The 13,727-nt window shown below is 46.8% G+C and overlaps 1 protein-coding gene across 4 annotated transcripts; it reads left to right on the top strand.

Annotated features, from left to right (window-relative positions):
• The first annotated feature begins 1,005 nt into the window (after positions 1-1,005).
• C1S (complement C1s) lies at positions 1,006-10,548 on the top strand. Of its 4 annotated transcripts, none has more exons than XM_067695605.1 (12): positions 1,006-1,177; positions 2,038-2,195; positions 2,432-2,639; positions 2,837-3,014; positions 3,877-4,002; positions 4,805-5,004; positions 5,409-5,562; positions 6,065-6,180; positions 6,591-6,669; positions 7,194-7,322; positions 7,881-7,955; positions 9,322-10,548. In XM_067695605.1, exons 2-12 carry the CDS (start codon positions 2,173-2,175, stop codon positions 10,119-10,121), a joined length of 2,088 nt encoding a protein of 695 aa, XP_067551706.1. In that variant the 5' UTR covers positions 1,006-1,177; positions 2,038-2,172; the 3' UTR covers positions 10,122-10,548. The 4 variants fall into 4 exon arrangements, with proteins under 4 accessions (XP_067551706.1, XP_067551704.1, XP_067551705.1 ...); XM_067695603.1 differs by having other exon boundaries at positions 2,064-2,195; XM_067695604.1 differs by having other exon boundaries at positions 2,067-2,195.
• The last annotated feature ends 3,179 nt before the right edge of the window (positions 10,549-13,727 follow it).

Raw genomic sequence — 13,727 nt, forward strand, 5'->3', positions numbered from 1 at the left:
TTTTTGGTACCAAAACTCATCTTGCAGAAAAACCTAATTTGAACTAATGTGAAGTCATTTATAAATATAATATAGAATGATAACTAAATGATAACTTTAGTTATTCTACTCACTGTGAAGATGAGCCTGTTTAGCTGCAGAAATATTAATGTTTGATGATGGAGTGTTATCTCAGCCCCTTGCGGGGGGAGGGACAGGAGGAGATGTTACCTAATATTGGGGTATTGGGTCTGTATGCCGCATTGGCACTGTATTCTTCTTCTGCTTATTATTATTTTTTTCTTTTTTTCTCTTTTTTTTTTTCTCTTATTTTTTTGTTTTGGCCTTGTTGCGCGGCTTGTAGGATCTTAGATCCCCAACCAGGGATCCGTCGAACCCAGGCCCCGGGCAGTGAAAGCGCAGAGCCCTAACCACTGCACCGCCAGGGAATTCCGTGCACTGTCTTTTAAAAGGCCATAAAATTCTGAATTTTGAAGCATATCTTGACCCAAGGGTAATGGATAAAGGACTCTGGATTGTATCTGAACTGCAGGTTTATGGGTGGATATCATTTAGATGTGTGAAGATGTGGAGGGGATTTCAGGAAGAGGAAAAAGCACCACCCCCCAGCATCTGGGATCTAGGTATAAGTCGTTATCCAACCATTACGTTTGCTTTAAAGGCAGAGATGACCTGCATTTCTGATAATTCATGATTCATACGCAGTTGGAGGGCTGGACTTTCTGGGTTTGGCTTTTCTCTACAGTATTAATGCCCTCCTTTTCCCACAAATCACCTGACTTCCCCGAAAACTCTGTAACACGCCCTTTGGCTAAAAAAGAGCATTAGGCAACTGGTGAAATTCCCCAATTCCTCCTTTCTCCCCCTGTGGCCTGGGAAAGAGGAATCTCAGGCCTCAGTATGCAGTTCTTGTTTCAAAAGCAGAGGGAGCTCCAAGATCAAGGCTGAGTTCCCCTTTCCCTAAGTCATGGTCTCCCAGCCCCCTCTTTGCTGGGATCAGGGAATTTCAGACATGCACACTGGGGTAGAGAATCACAGGAACGGAACCAGGACAGGGAGGCGGAGGTTCCTGCACCCAGGCCCTATGCTGCTCTTCCTGGGAGCCGGCAGGGTTGCCCGGCACGCCCACTGGCAAGAGAGACAGGACTGACCCACTTGTTCCCATCAGCTTCTGAAGGTAAAAACCTTAAAATCAAAGAGCAGAGCTTTGATGGAGGAAAAAGGAAGGCAGAAAACTTTACATAGGAAGGTTTTGGGCAAAGATGGAGGGCCGGAAAGAGCAGAACCCAGAAGGAGAATATAGGCCACTTATTTCTCTTAGGCTGACCCCATCCACCCCCATGTCACCCCACCACCTACCACTGTTTTCAGGGTTAGAAGCATATTTGGCAACACGTTTCTAAGAACTGTGGGGAGATGGCTTGTCTTTTTAGTAAAGGTTAAAAAAAAAAAAACTGGAAAATTAAGGTAGGAAATTGAGGGAATACCTTTCCTTTCCTTTCATGTTTCTTGTCATTCAGCTGTCCCTTTTCTCCTTCCACATCCAACCCTGTCTCAGACCACTTCTCCCAAGGTCACTGCCTTCCCCTAGGAAAAGGAGCTCATTCCTCCATCAGTGGTCATTGGGAGAAATACATGCAATAATACACAGTCAGGAGAGCTGGTTCGAGGTGATAAGGGGGATCCTTGTCAAAAGAAGAGGGAGACATGTCATAGGTGGATGGTCATGATGGGGAAAGACTCCTGAAATCCTGAGCGGAAAAGGGGATATATATTGTTCTGTTAGGGCAGGAGGGAGACTGAACGAGTCGGGGCTGGGGTGGGTGTTGAGGGTGAGGGAGGAGAACAGAGGAAGCAGAAAACTGGGAGAAATTACTCATTATTTTGGAGAAAAACTGGGAGAAGGTCCTGAGAAGCCAGGGGAGAAGGATAAGATGTAGTTTCAATCCAGAACCAGGGCGAGTGTGAGAGGATGGGTGTCGTCCAGTGATGATTAATGATATGGCTCTGTTGAACCTCTGTGTTATTCTTACCAAGGTGACATTGGCCCCTTACCACCCAAGCAGGTGCGTGTGTGCTTGTTAGACAAATACAGCCAGGTCTGCCACCGCTTTAGGTCCGAAGTCCAGAGGTGCAGAGAGCCAGGACCAAGAGACGAGCTGCTCACCAGGGATGGACCAATTGCCAGAGATGTGGTGAGTGATCACGGGTCTACGGAGATGTATGTGGACCCCATTCCCTTCATCTTCTCAAGAAAATGCCTCAGATCTGAAGCCTGGGTTTTGCTTTGACCTAGGCCTTTTTGCTTCGTTCCAACCCAAGATTCTCCTCCATGTGCTGGTGCCCTTCGCCTTTCCCATCCCTTCTCCCTGCCCTTGTCTGCTGGCACCTGGGTCACCCACCTCTCCATATGCCTTTTTTATTTTTTCAGGTGTATTGTCCTGTTTTCCCTTTTGGCATGGGTTTATGCTGAGCCTGCTATGTATGGGGAGATCCTGTCCCCCAACTATCCTCAGGCATACCCCAATGAAGTAAAGAAGTCTTGGGATATAGAAGTTCCTGAGGGGTACGGGATCCACCTTTACTTTACCCATCTGGACATAGAGCTGTCCGAGAACTGCGCATATGACTCAGTGCAGGTATACTGTAATAAGCACGTGAAGGATGGGGCTGGGCTGGTGGGCTGAGAGGATGCAGGAGGGGGTGCCACCGGCATACAGTGAGCTGTGCTCACATAGTCCTAAGATGGGAAATGGTCCAGTCTCTCTGTCCCTTTTTCTCTGACCTCCATACCAAAATATTACCCTTTCCTAGTTTCTTTTGACTCTTCTCTTAGATAATGTCAGGAGGTGTTGAAGAAGGGAAACTCTGTGGACAGAGGACCAGCAAGAATCCCAACTCCCCAGTGGTGGAAGAGTTCCAAGTCCCATACAACAAACTCCAGGTGATCTTCAAGTCAGACTTCTCCAACGAAGAGCGTTTCACTGGGTTTGCTGCATACTACGTTGCTGTAGGTAAGGCTCACCCCTCTGTGTGCCTCATTGATCCAACCACATGATTAGAAGCCGGACAAACATTGAGCAATGCAGGGAGGGAGGGTTCTGTTTATAACTCTTATGAAGTGTTGACTTGGCTTGGATCCCTCCATGAATTGCTTTTGTGAAATTCAAATGCATAATCATATCCTGGTGATGATGATAGTAATGATAAAAAAGAGTTAATAAGCAGTAATTTATTGAGAACCACTATGAACTGGGCACTGTGTTAAGAACTTTACCTATATTAATTTAATCTTCACCTCAATTCTTTAACTAGGTGTTATTAGATCTACTTAAAGACAGGGGAAGTAAGGACTAAGGAAGTTAAATAAGTTGTTAAGACTCACACAAGGAATGTATGGTATTCAAACCCATTTAACATATGGCAAACAAACTTTCAAATTCTGTGTGCGTCTCCAGCTATCTCCAGGGTAAAATGAAATCAGGACATCTCATAAAGCCACAGTATTGTTTAGACTTGACAGAAGTACCAACAGCATATAAAGTAATACATGTACTAATTGTTCCTTCCTGCAGAAGACATTATCAAGTTCAGCTTGCAGAGTGTTGTCTCTGGAGCTGAAACGCTCTGTTTGTGAGAAAGATCAAGGGTCTCTGGCACTGAGAGCTCCCCTACAGCTGTGCAATGGTAGAGCGCAACTCCGGAATAATAGTTCACAAGAGTAGTATAGAATAATACCATCCTGAAATGTGATTCATTGAATGTCTTTAAGCAACAGACCCTTCCTACTTTTCTTATCCTTGCAGTGTGGCGCTTAACCTCATTCTTCCTTCTAGGTCTCTGTCCTTGACCTCAATCTTTCTCTACTCTTTGTAGATGTAAATGAGTGCACAGACTTTGCAGATGCCCCTTGCAGCCACTTCTGCAACAACTTCATTGGTGGTTACTTCTGCTCCTGCCCGCCAGAATACTTCCTCCATGATGATATGAGGAATTGCGGAGGTGAGCTTGGCATCAGGAAGGGTGCGCGTTCCCTGGGATTTGGAATGGCTTGAGGCTTCGGTAGGGGGCTTGTCTACCCTTCGATCTTGATTAACCTCAGCCTTGACTTGGCATCGATTTTCATTTTTTAATAGTTTACAAGCTGATTTCTTTCTTTCTTTTTAAAAATTTATTTATTTATTTTTGGCTGCATTGGGTCTTTGCTGCTCCACGCAGGCTTTCTCTAGTTGCGGCGAGTGGGGACTACACTTCTTCGTTGCACTGCGCGGCCTTCTCATTGTGGTGGCTTCTCCTGTTGTGGAGCACGGGCTCTAGGTGCGCAGGCTCAGTAGCTGTGGCGCATGGGCTTAGTTGCTCCGCGGCATGTGGGATCTTCCCGGACCAGGGCTCGAACCTGTGTCCCCTGCATTGGCAGGTGGATTCTTAACCACTGCTCCACCAGGGAAGTCTGGCATCTATTTTTAGTTACCCGTAAACTGAAGGGGAGCTACAAGGGTGGAGGAAGACAAACCTACAGGGTCAAGTTAATTAATTGGAGAAGAGAGATAGGTGCCTGTGTCAACCCGGGGCTCTCCATAACCGTGAAAGGCTCTATCATCAGCAAAGTGATGGAAACCCAGTAGGTATTGGGTATCTCTGCTGATATGTGTTGGGTATGAAATTGTGACATGTGGGCTTCAATCAATCAATGTGACAGTCAATCACTGTGGACTGTCAGTTCATGAGAAGCATCATAGCAAAAGGCAGGGACTCCTTTGCTTGACTCTATATTTGATTCTCCTTTTCTCTTTTTCTCCCTTAGTCAACTGCAGTGGGGATGTATTCACCACACCGATTGGGGAGCTCACAAGTCCCAATTATCCCAGTCTATACCCAGAGAACTCGAGGTGTGACTATCAGATCCTGTTGGAGGAGGGGTTCCAAGTGGTGGTGACTATGCAGAGAGAAGATTTTGATGTGGAACCAGCTGACTCTGAGGGCCGCTGCGCTGACAGTTTACTTGTGCGTGATGGACGATGAACTTCTCTCCCAACTCACACAGAGAGATTTCTCCTTGAAGACAAATTACATAGCTTTCTGCCCCTTCTTTTCCTTTTTTCCCCTCCTTCTTATTTTATTTTACTTTTTTTTGCGGTACGCGGGCCTCCCACTGCTGTGGCCTCTCCCGTTGCGGAGCACAGGCTCCAGACGTGCAGGCTCAGTGGCCATGGCTCACGGGCCCAGCCGCTCCGCGGCATGTGGGATCTTCCCAGACTGGGGCACGAACCCGTGTCCCCTGCATCAGCAGGCGGACTCTCAACCACTGTGCCACCAGGGAAGCCCTAATTTTACTTTTGTCCCTTCCATTTTGCCTTTTTATTTCAGTTCTTTCTCTCTTCTGATTTCATCATTTTGTTTCTCTTCAGTTTGTTGCAGGAAACCAGCAATTTGGTCCTTACTGCGGTAATGGATTCCCTGGGCCACTAACTATTGAAACCAAGAGTAATGCTCTCAATATCATCTTCCAAACTGATGAAACAGAGCAAAAAAAGGGATGGAAATTTCGTTACCATGGAGATCGTGAGTAACTTAGAAGTTGCTCTTTGGTTGGTGGTACCAAAGTCCTTGCACAACATAAAATCCAAACAGGTAGCTTGTTGTATGGACAGGTATCCTGAGAACACTTCGCTTCCTCAGCAGGATCTAAACTTGTCAGTAGTTGCTAGAAATGCCTCAACTTCCAGGAATCTTTCAACTGGACCTGTGAATGCAGACAGCTTGGGGGTGGTTCATTAGTAATGCCATATTAATCAATTAATAATTTTTTTCACTACACCATGTGGCATGTGGGATCTTAGTTCCCCAACCAGGGGTCGAACAGGTGCCCTCGGCAGTGAAAGCACCAAGCCCTAACCACTGGACCGCCAGGGCATTCCCTGTCATATTATTTTAGACACCTCCGTATTGGAATGCTGGGCGTCAGGATTGAGGATGACTGAACAACTGTAGAAAGTGTGAGAATGATGTAAATATCATAGAGATTCTCCTATTTGGTAAAAAGTTTTTTCCTATCCTTTCCAAGCAATCCCTTGTCCTAAAGAAGTCACTGCCAATTCTTTTTGGGAGCCTGATAGAGCAAAATATGTGTTCAAAGATGTGGTGAAGATAACCTGCGTGGATGGGTTTGAAGTTGTACAGGTAAAGCACCGTTAGAGGCTTCTCTCTTGTCCCTAGGTTGGGATGAGCGTACTGGAATTGTCTAATCATTTACCGAGCGTTCTCGCTCCAGCAAACGTCTAACACCTTCTCCATAAAGAGAACCGTTCAGGATCTTTAGTCTTTCCTTGTCAGTCATGAAGATCCTTGGACAGCTTGACATTCCCTTTTTGACTTTGGTCTTCCTGGGGCAGGGGGGTGCTGACATGCTGGGACAAAGTTGTCTTTTAGCCGCAACTCCTGGGTGCCTTGGTTCATTCTGCTACGATGTCCCCAAGCTTCTTGTGGTGAGGACTCCTCATTGATCCAAGGCCAGAGATCGATTCCCTTTCTGGATTTTGATTCCCTATATCTCTCCTTATAAATTAATGGCGATGTTTATTATTGTCCAGGGAAGTGTTGGCTTGACATCTTTCTATTCTACTTGCCAAAGCAACGGAAAGTGGAGTAATTCCAAACTGCGGTGTCAACGTATGTACCTCTTTAAAATGGGACTCTTTTTTTTTTGTTTCCTCCCAAAGGGAATGGAAAGATTAGTGCATTAAGATACGAATGCATGGTTTCCTCTTAGGCTTGTGAGAGAGTAGATTGAGTTTTTGAAGGGAAGGCTGTCATGGAGTCCCAGCCCTGATCTGATCCCAGCCAGACTAGCGGGTTTCTTCCAAAGAAAGAGGCTATGAGATTGGTAGAGTTAATAGCATTACTTGGTCCATTCCTTCAGAGGCCTCACCAACCACTGAGAACCAGGTTCATCCTTGTAGCTCTCAAGGGGCTATCAGACCTGGCGGGACTCAGTGGGCTAGAGTGTTGAGGGATGCCAGTCGGAGACCATGGCCACAGAGAGGCTGACGTGGGGGATTCATCCCAGGTGTGCTTATGGATGTGGGGAGTGGGGAAAGAGTGAGGAACACGGCTGGGAGGGTGGACTGGCCCAGTGACTCTTCCTGGGAGGAAGTGGCCGTCCTGACCATCTCTCTCCTGCCTTCCTCTTGTAGCCGTGGACTGTGGCACTCCCGAACCCATTCGGCATGGTAGAGTTGAAGATCCAGAAAACACTCTGTTTGGTTCCGTCACTCGCTACACTTGTGAGCAGCCATATTACTACATGGAAAATGAACGAAGCGGTAGGTTTCTTTGACTAAAGAAAAGAGAAAGAAAGAATGAGAGTGTTGGAGGGTGACTAGCACAGTCTTCCTGGGTGGGGTGCTCCCTGTGGTGGAAGCATGGAGTCCTAACCACTGAGCCACCAGGGAAGTCCCCCGACCGACTATTTAATGTAGAACAGGAGTGATGCTTCCAGCTTCGTCATTATTCTACGATGCCTGACTTTCTCGATGGGGAGGCCTTGGTGGTGCTGGATGAAGGTCTGGTTGGCTCACACTATGTCCCACTTCATTGCTTTTAATTTAATTTAATTTCTTTTCCCACTTGAAGCACTTTCCCAGCCTCTGCGGTAACCCTCTTCCCTCTGCTTTGGAGACTGTTCCTTCCCCTCCCTTGGCAGGATAGGGGCCAGAGAGATTGTTTGGAGGATGTTCTCAGGATTCTTTTCTAGTTGGTTTGATCTGATTTTGCCTCCTCAAATCCCAGAGGTGCTAAGGCTCTGAACGAAAAGGGTGGGGGGGGGAAGACTCCAGAAGATGTGATGGTGAGTGTGTCCCCTGTCCCTTGTGCTGTTCCAGAGGAGTATCGCTGCGCTGGCAACGGGAGCTGGGTGAACGAGCTGCTGGGCGCAGAGCTGCCCAAATGTGTCCCAGGTAATCCGGGCTCAGGCTTGTGTAGGGAGCACGGCCACAGGTGTGGTTGCATGGGTCCCACCTTCTAAAAGTAGCTGTAATCTTCTTGGGAAGGGACTTGACAGTCTGGGCTGCCAGAGTCTAGCTCAGTGAGGTGGAGACAAAGCTGGGCCGTGGACCTGCCAGGGCCTTGGGGAATTCATCAACCACACTGTCAGGCCGATGGACGGGAAAGAGAAAAGTCAGCCGGTGACAGTTGGTGTCAGAGTCTGGGCCAGTTAGGTTTGGTAATGTAGGTGTAGTAAGGGCATCTAGGATTGCTAAAAACAGGGCCTGAAATAAGAGAGTGAGGATTCAACATTCAGAAACAAGACTACTCGAAGAGCCTAGTTATTATATTAAAAGACTATCTGACAACAAGATATAGAGGAATAAAAGGAATAAGGGGTTGCGTAGAAATCAGAGTTGAGTAGAAGAAGGCTCCCAGGCAAAGCCATAATAATAATAATCGTCCTCTTAGTAGCAACAGTGTGATTGAGAGCTAGGGGCCGAGCTGGCTCTCAATCAAATAATCAAATGCAATCAAACAATTGCATTTATTATCTCATTCAATTAAGTCTTTGCAACAACGCTCTGGGGTAGGTGTTACTGATCCCGTTTTATAGTTGAGGGAATTCAGTGCAAGTTCAGAGGTAGGAAGGGGCATGGTTAGGCTTTGAACCCAGGTCTGTCTGTTATGTTCAACTCAGAGTCCATTCAGGCTGACTAGTGAGGGATTTAGTTAGGAAAGGCAACTTTATCTGAAATAAAATTCCGTTTTAGTTATATTCAGTAATGGCAAAGCAATCAAACCTGGATCCAGTCAGTGGGGGATGAGATGAAAGATGGAAAAAGAGAACCGTCCACAGGTCACTAGGAGGGACTCGCTGCAATTAGGACTTGAGAGAAGAAGGTGATAAGTGTTTGATCTGGGCATCAGAGGAGGGTAGAATGCTAGCCTCCCCTAACACCTGTATGAGGACAGGGTTGCCCAGCTCTGGCTCCCAGCTGGGCCCCCGGCCCCATGCGCCAAGCCTGGGGTGAAGTGTCCTCCCCACACTGTGAGTTAAGCTGTCCATGGTGTGGGGCTCGTTTGGGTTCAGTAATTCGCACACGGCCTCCGTTTAAACCAGTCTTTCCCACAAGCCGGCTTTTGGCACTGGCAAAGTGGGATGTTTGGTCCTTAGGTCAGTTCAGGATGAGTCAGGCGCTGAGATCGTTGACCAAATATTTGGCTATGTTGTGCTGAGAACGCTGAGGCCCAGCAGGTGTTTGAGCGGCTGTAGGATTTGCAGGGGGCCAGCAATCTGCCCTGCTCCCTTCCCATCTTGTTTTTGTTCCTCCCTAGTCTGTGGCGTCCCTGGTGAACCCTTTACAGAAAAACAGAGGATATTTGGAGGCTCCATGGCAAAGATTGAAAATTTCCCCTGGCAAGTCTTCTTCTCGAACCCCCGGGCCGGCGGGGCTCTCATTGACGAGTACTGGGTGCTGACAGCTGCCCACACCGTGGAGGGAAACCGTGACCCAGTGATGTACGTTGGCTCTACCTCAGTGGTCACTTCGCAATTGGCAAAGGCCCAGATGCTCACTGCTGAGAAAGTGTTTATTCATCCCGGTTGGAAGGTCCTGGATGCCTCGGAAGCACGGAAGAATTTTGACAATGACATTGCGCTGGTGCGGCTGCAAGACCCGGTGAAAATGGGACCCACTGTCTCCCCTATCTGCCTGCCAGGCACCTCCTCAGAATACAACCCCTCAGTGGGAGATCTGGGGCTGATCTCAGGCTGGGGCCGAACAAATACCAAAGATCATGTTATTAAGCTCAGAGGGGCAAAATTACCTATTGCTCCCTTAGCAAAGTGCCGGGAGCTGAAGGGGCTAAGTTCCGGAATAGATATAAATTCCTTTGTTTTCACTGAGAACATGATCTGTGCTGGAGGTGAGAAGGGTGTTGATAGCTGTGAAGGGGACAGCGGTGGGGCCTTTGCTCTACAGGTCCCTAATGAGGAGAATACCAAATTCTATGTCGCTGGCTTGGTGTCCTGGGGCCCCCAGTGCGGTACCTATGGGATCTACACACGTGTCAAGAACTATGTTGACTGGATCATGAAGACGATGCAGGAAAATAGTGCCCCCGGTGGAGGCTAACCGCACAGATCCCACCAGCCTGTCTACAGGCTGTGACCCATCTGTTGCTTTCTGTTCCTCACGATAATCCCATTATTTCACCATGACTGAGAGAAGACATGGGAGTATGATTTAACTAGAACTTGATTGTTGGGATACCTGGTTGGAGGTGGGGTTTGATCATGTCGTTGTGTCGGTCATTCAGTGTAGTTGGAGTCCCTGGGTCCTCTCCCCTGAATCTGTCCGGTGGACAACAGTGTGGGAAGGGACGCTTATCTTGTCCTGTTCCACCGGGAGCCCTCTTTCCTGATGATTGCCTCCTGTTCCAGTTCTGACTCTGCAATTCATTGTGGGGCACACCCTTGATTTTTGTTTCCCCTTTACCTGTTTGCAGTTTATCATTATCAGTGTCTACTATCTACCGGTAATAAAGCATGTTTATAACCCAGTTCTCGCTGACTTGGTTATTCCACATCAAGACTTCAGCACCATAGAAAGGGAGTGCGATGGGCTGCTGTGTCCTGGAGATTCGGGCCCCTAGCGGCTAATATTTAATTGTCATGAAAACAGGAACTCAGTTTCTCTCCTCTCTTCCAATTGACATTTACTGAGTATCGTGGATTAGCGTAACGTCAACACAAGGTACCATGTTCTGTTTTTGAAATTCATCAAATGTACTCGAACCTCACTCAGACATCCACATACAACAGTTAGAATTGGCTGTTTAAGATCTTTCAGTCTAAAATTTTGTGGTATAAATTGTTTCAATATGTCTCCTGAAGATGACTTTTCCTTTCGTGTGCATTTGTATAATACAGTATTATGACTCAATGAGAAAGAAAAACAAAAGAAATTCAGCATGTGCTCATCTGCTTTCCTGGTGGTTTTGATTAATTTGTCAGTCAGGCAACAACGTCTTCTCTGGATTGAACTGTGCACCGAGATGTTATAGCTCGTCTTGGTGAGGAGGGACCCAAAGACTCCCTTCTACTTTTTTCCAAGGGAACAGAAAAACAAGTGAGCAAACAAACAACTCCTCATCCCCACAAAATGATTAGTGGTGAAAAAGGACCAGACAATAGAGACTAGTATTTTTTTTTTTTTTTTTTTTTGCGGTACGCGGGCCTCTCACTGTCGTGGCCTCTCCCGTTGCGGAGCACAGGCTCTGGACGCGCAGGCTCAGCGGCCATGGCTCACGGGCCCAGCCGCCCCGCGGCACGTGGGATCTTCTCGGACCGGGGCACGGACCCGTGTCCCCTGCATCGGCAGGCGGACTCTCAACCGCTGCGCCACCAGGGAAGCCCGAGACTAGTATTTTTTTTTTAATTGACGTATAGTTGATTTACAATTTTGTGAATATATATATATTCTTTTTCATATTCTTTTCCATTAGGGTTTATTACAGGATATTGAATATAATTCCCTGTGCTGTATAGTGGCACCTTGTTTTTCATCTATGTTATATAGAGTAGTTTGGAATCTGCTAATCCCAAACTCATAATTTATCCCTCCCCCTGCTTTCCCCTTTGGTAACCATAAGTTTGTTTTCTATGCAGAGATTAGTATTTTTTAAACTGAGGACAGAAGAGCTACCTTAGGGTGGCCATTGCCCTAACAAGGTGTCTTACGAAAGCCATGGCCTGAGATTAAGAGTTCAGGGACACTCTGGTCTGTTTGATGTGACACGTGGCTTTCAGGAAAACAGTTTTTATCAGAAGCCAAAAGGGGTATATTTGTGGCCCATGAAGAAAGGACTTTGATTTTCCATGGACCAAAAGGGCAAAATTCAACAGCTGACATTAGGCTGGTGGTTAACACATGATGAAGTAACCAGAACTCTAATCAAAAGGTCTGAAGAACCAAATGGGACTTCCCTGGTGGCGCAGTGGTTAAGAATCTGCCTGCCAAGGCAGGGGACACGGGTTCGAGCCCTGATCCAGGAAGATCCCACATGCCGCGGAGCAACTAAACCCGTGCGCCACAACTACTGAGCCTGTGCTCTAGAGCATGCAAGCCACAACTACTGAGCCCGCGTGCCTCAACTACTGAACCCGCATGCCTAGAGCCCGTGCTCTGCAACAAGAGGAGCCACCGCAATAAGAAGCCCGCGCACAGCAACGAAGAGTAGCCCCCGCTCGCCGCAACTAGAGAAAGACCGTGTGTAGCAATGAAGACCCAACGCAGCCAAAAAAACCCCCCAAAAACCCAACAATAGGAAACTACTGGAAGTATCGTGTCAAATCAACCCAGCAGCATAAAGCCATTTACTTTATTCCTTAACTCGACACCTGCCAACTACCTTCCCCTACCTGCCTGTCGTTACATGTGCCATGGAGTTGACAGTGTACCCTGGACTACAGAGTTTTGGGCAGGAGAAGGGGGATTCCTCTAGAGAAAAAAAAAAAATTGGAAAAATATTAAGAAACATGCTTGTGATGTGGAAATTTTCCTTCTTTTTAATAATTGGAGGAGTAGAAAAAAAATCAACCTGGAATCTGACAAATAACAGCGAAAGGAAGTCCATCCCTGCCAGAGAGAATCTTTAGTCTGTTTGGGTTCTGCCCTTGCGGACAGGCCGAGGTATTGGTGAAAGGATTCGCTTGTTGCTGCTGCCTTGGACAGTAGGATGGGGCTGTTTTTTTGCATCATTAGCTGTAGTACCAGATCATTTCCCTGGGTGAGGGGCAGGGAGGGGTTTTAAGTGAATCATCATCAGAGACTTTGGAGCTGGAAAGGCTCATCACCAAGGCCTAGAAGGGCTAGAAAATCATTCATTGTGGCTTAAAAGACATCAATCGTACGGCGTTGCAAGTCGCTTGGGAATAACATGTGTGCTTCACCTGAAACTCAGGAAAAGACTTAACTTTTAAAAAAGCAAGTGAATTGTCACATTTCTTTGGTCAGAAGAAAATAGACTGGTGGATCAGCTCCTCATGCTGGGGGAAAAAAATGCAGCCAAGAGGACTTTATGGGAAGGACCCTAGTTGAAACAGCACTAGCCCAGAAGGGGCTTGAGGGATTTTGGGATTCTCAAAAGTTGCTTTTACCATGATTTCTATAATCAGAAAAATATTCTATGAAAATGTGACTTTTTACTTTCTGCATAGCTGTTCTTCTTGTTTTTCAATTTTCCATGCAACATAATCAAGAATTTATTTGAAACACCTTATGATATGAACTGAAATAAACTTGGCAAACTACAATTATCCTGATGTTTTATTCATTCATTTATTATTTATTCATTTATTCCTTTTAATTCATTTTACACAATGGGCTTTCTCATAAAATTTTATTTGGAAGGAGTTCTATTCAATTACCCAATGGTTATAAAAATGGAAGAGGGGCTTCCCTGGTGGTGCAGTGGTTGAGAGTCCACCTGCCGATGCAGGGGACACGGGTTCATGCCCCGGTCCGGGAAGATCCCACTTGCCGCGGAGCAGCTGGGCCCGTGAGCCATGGCCGCTGAGCCTGTGCGTCTGGAGCCTGTGCTCCGCAACGGGAGAGGCCACTGACAGTGAGAGGCCCGCGTACCGCAAAAACAAAAAGAAAAACAAAACAAAACAAAAAAAATGGAAGAGAACAATGATAACTAGAGATTGTGGAATATATCTTCTGCAACCCTGGGGC

Source organism: Pseudorca crassidens, chromosome 11 (assembly GCF_039906515.1).
Source record: "Pseudorca crassidens isolate mPseCra1 chromosome 11, mPseCra1.hap1, whole genome shotgun sequence".
Classification (NCBI taxonomy): Eukaryota; Metazoa; Chordata; class Mammalia; order Artiodactyla; family Delphinidae; genus Pseudorca; species Pseudorca crassidens.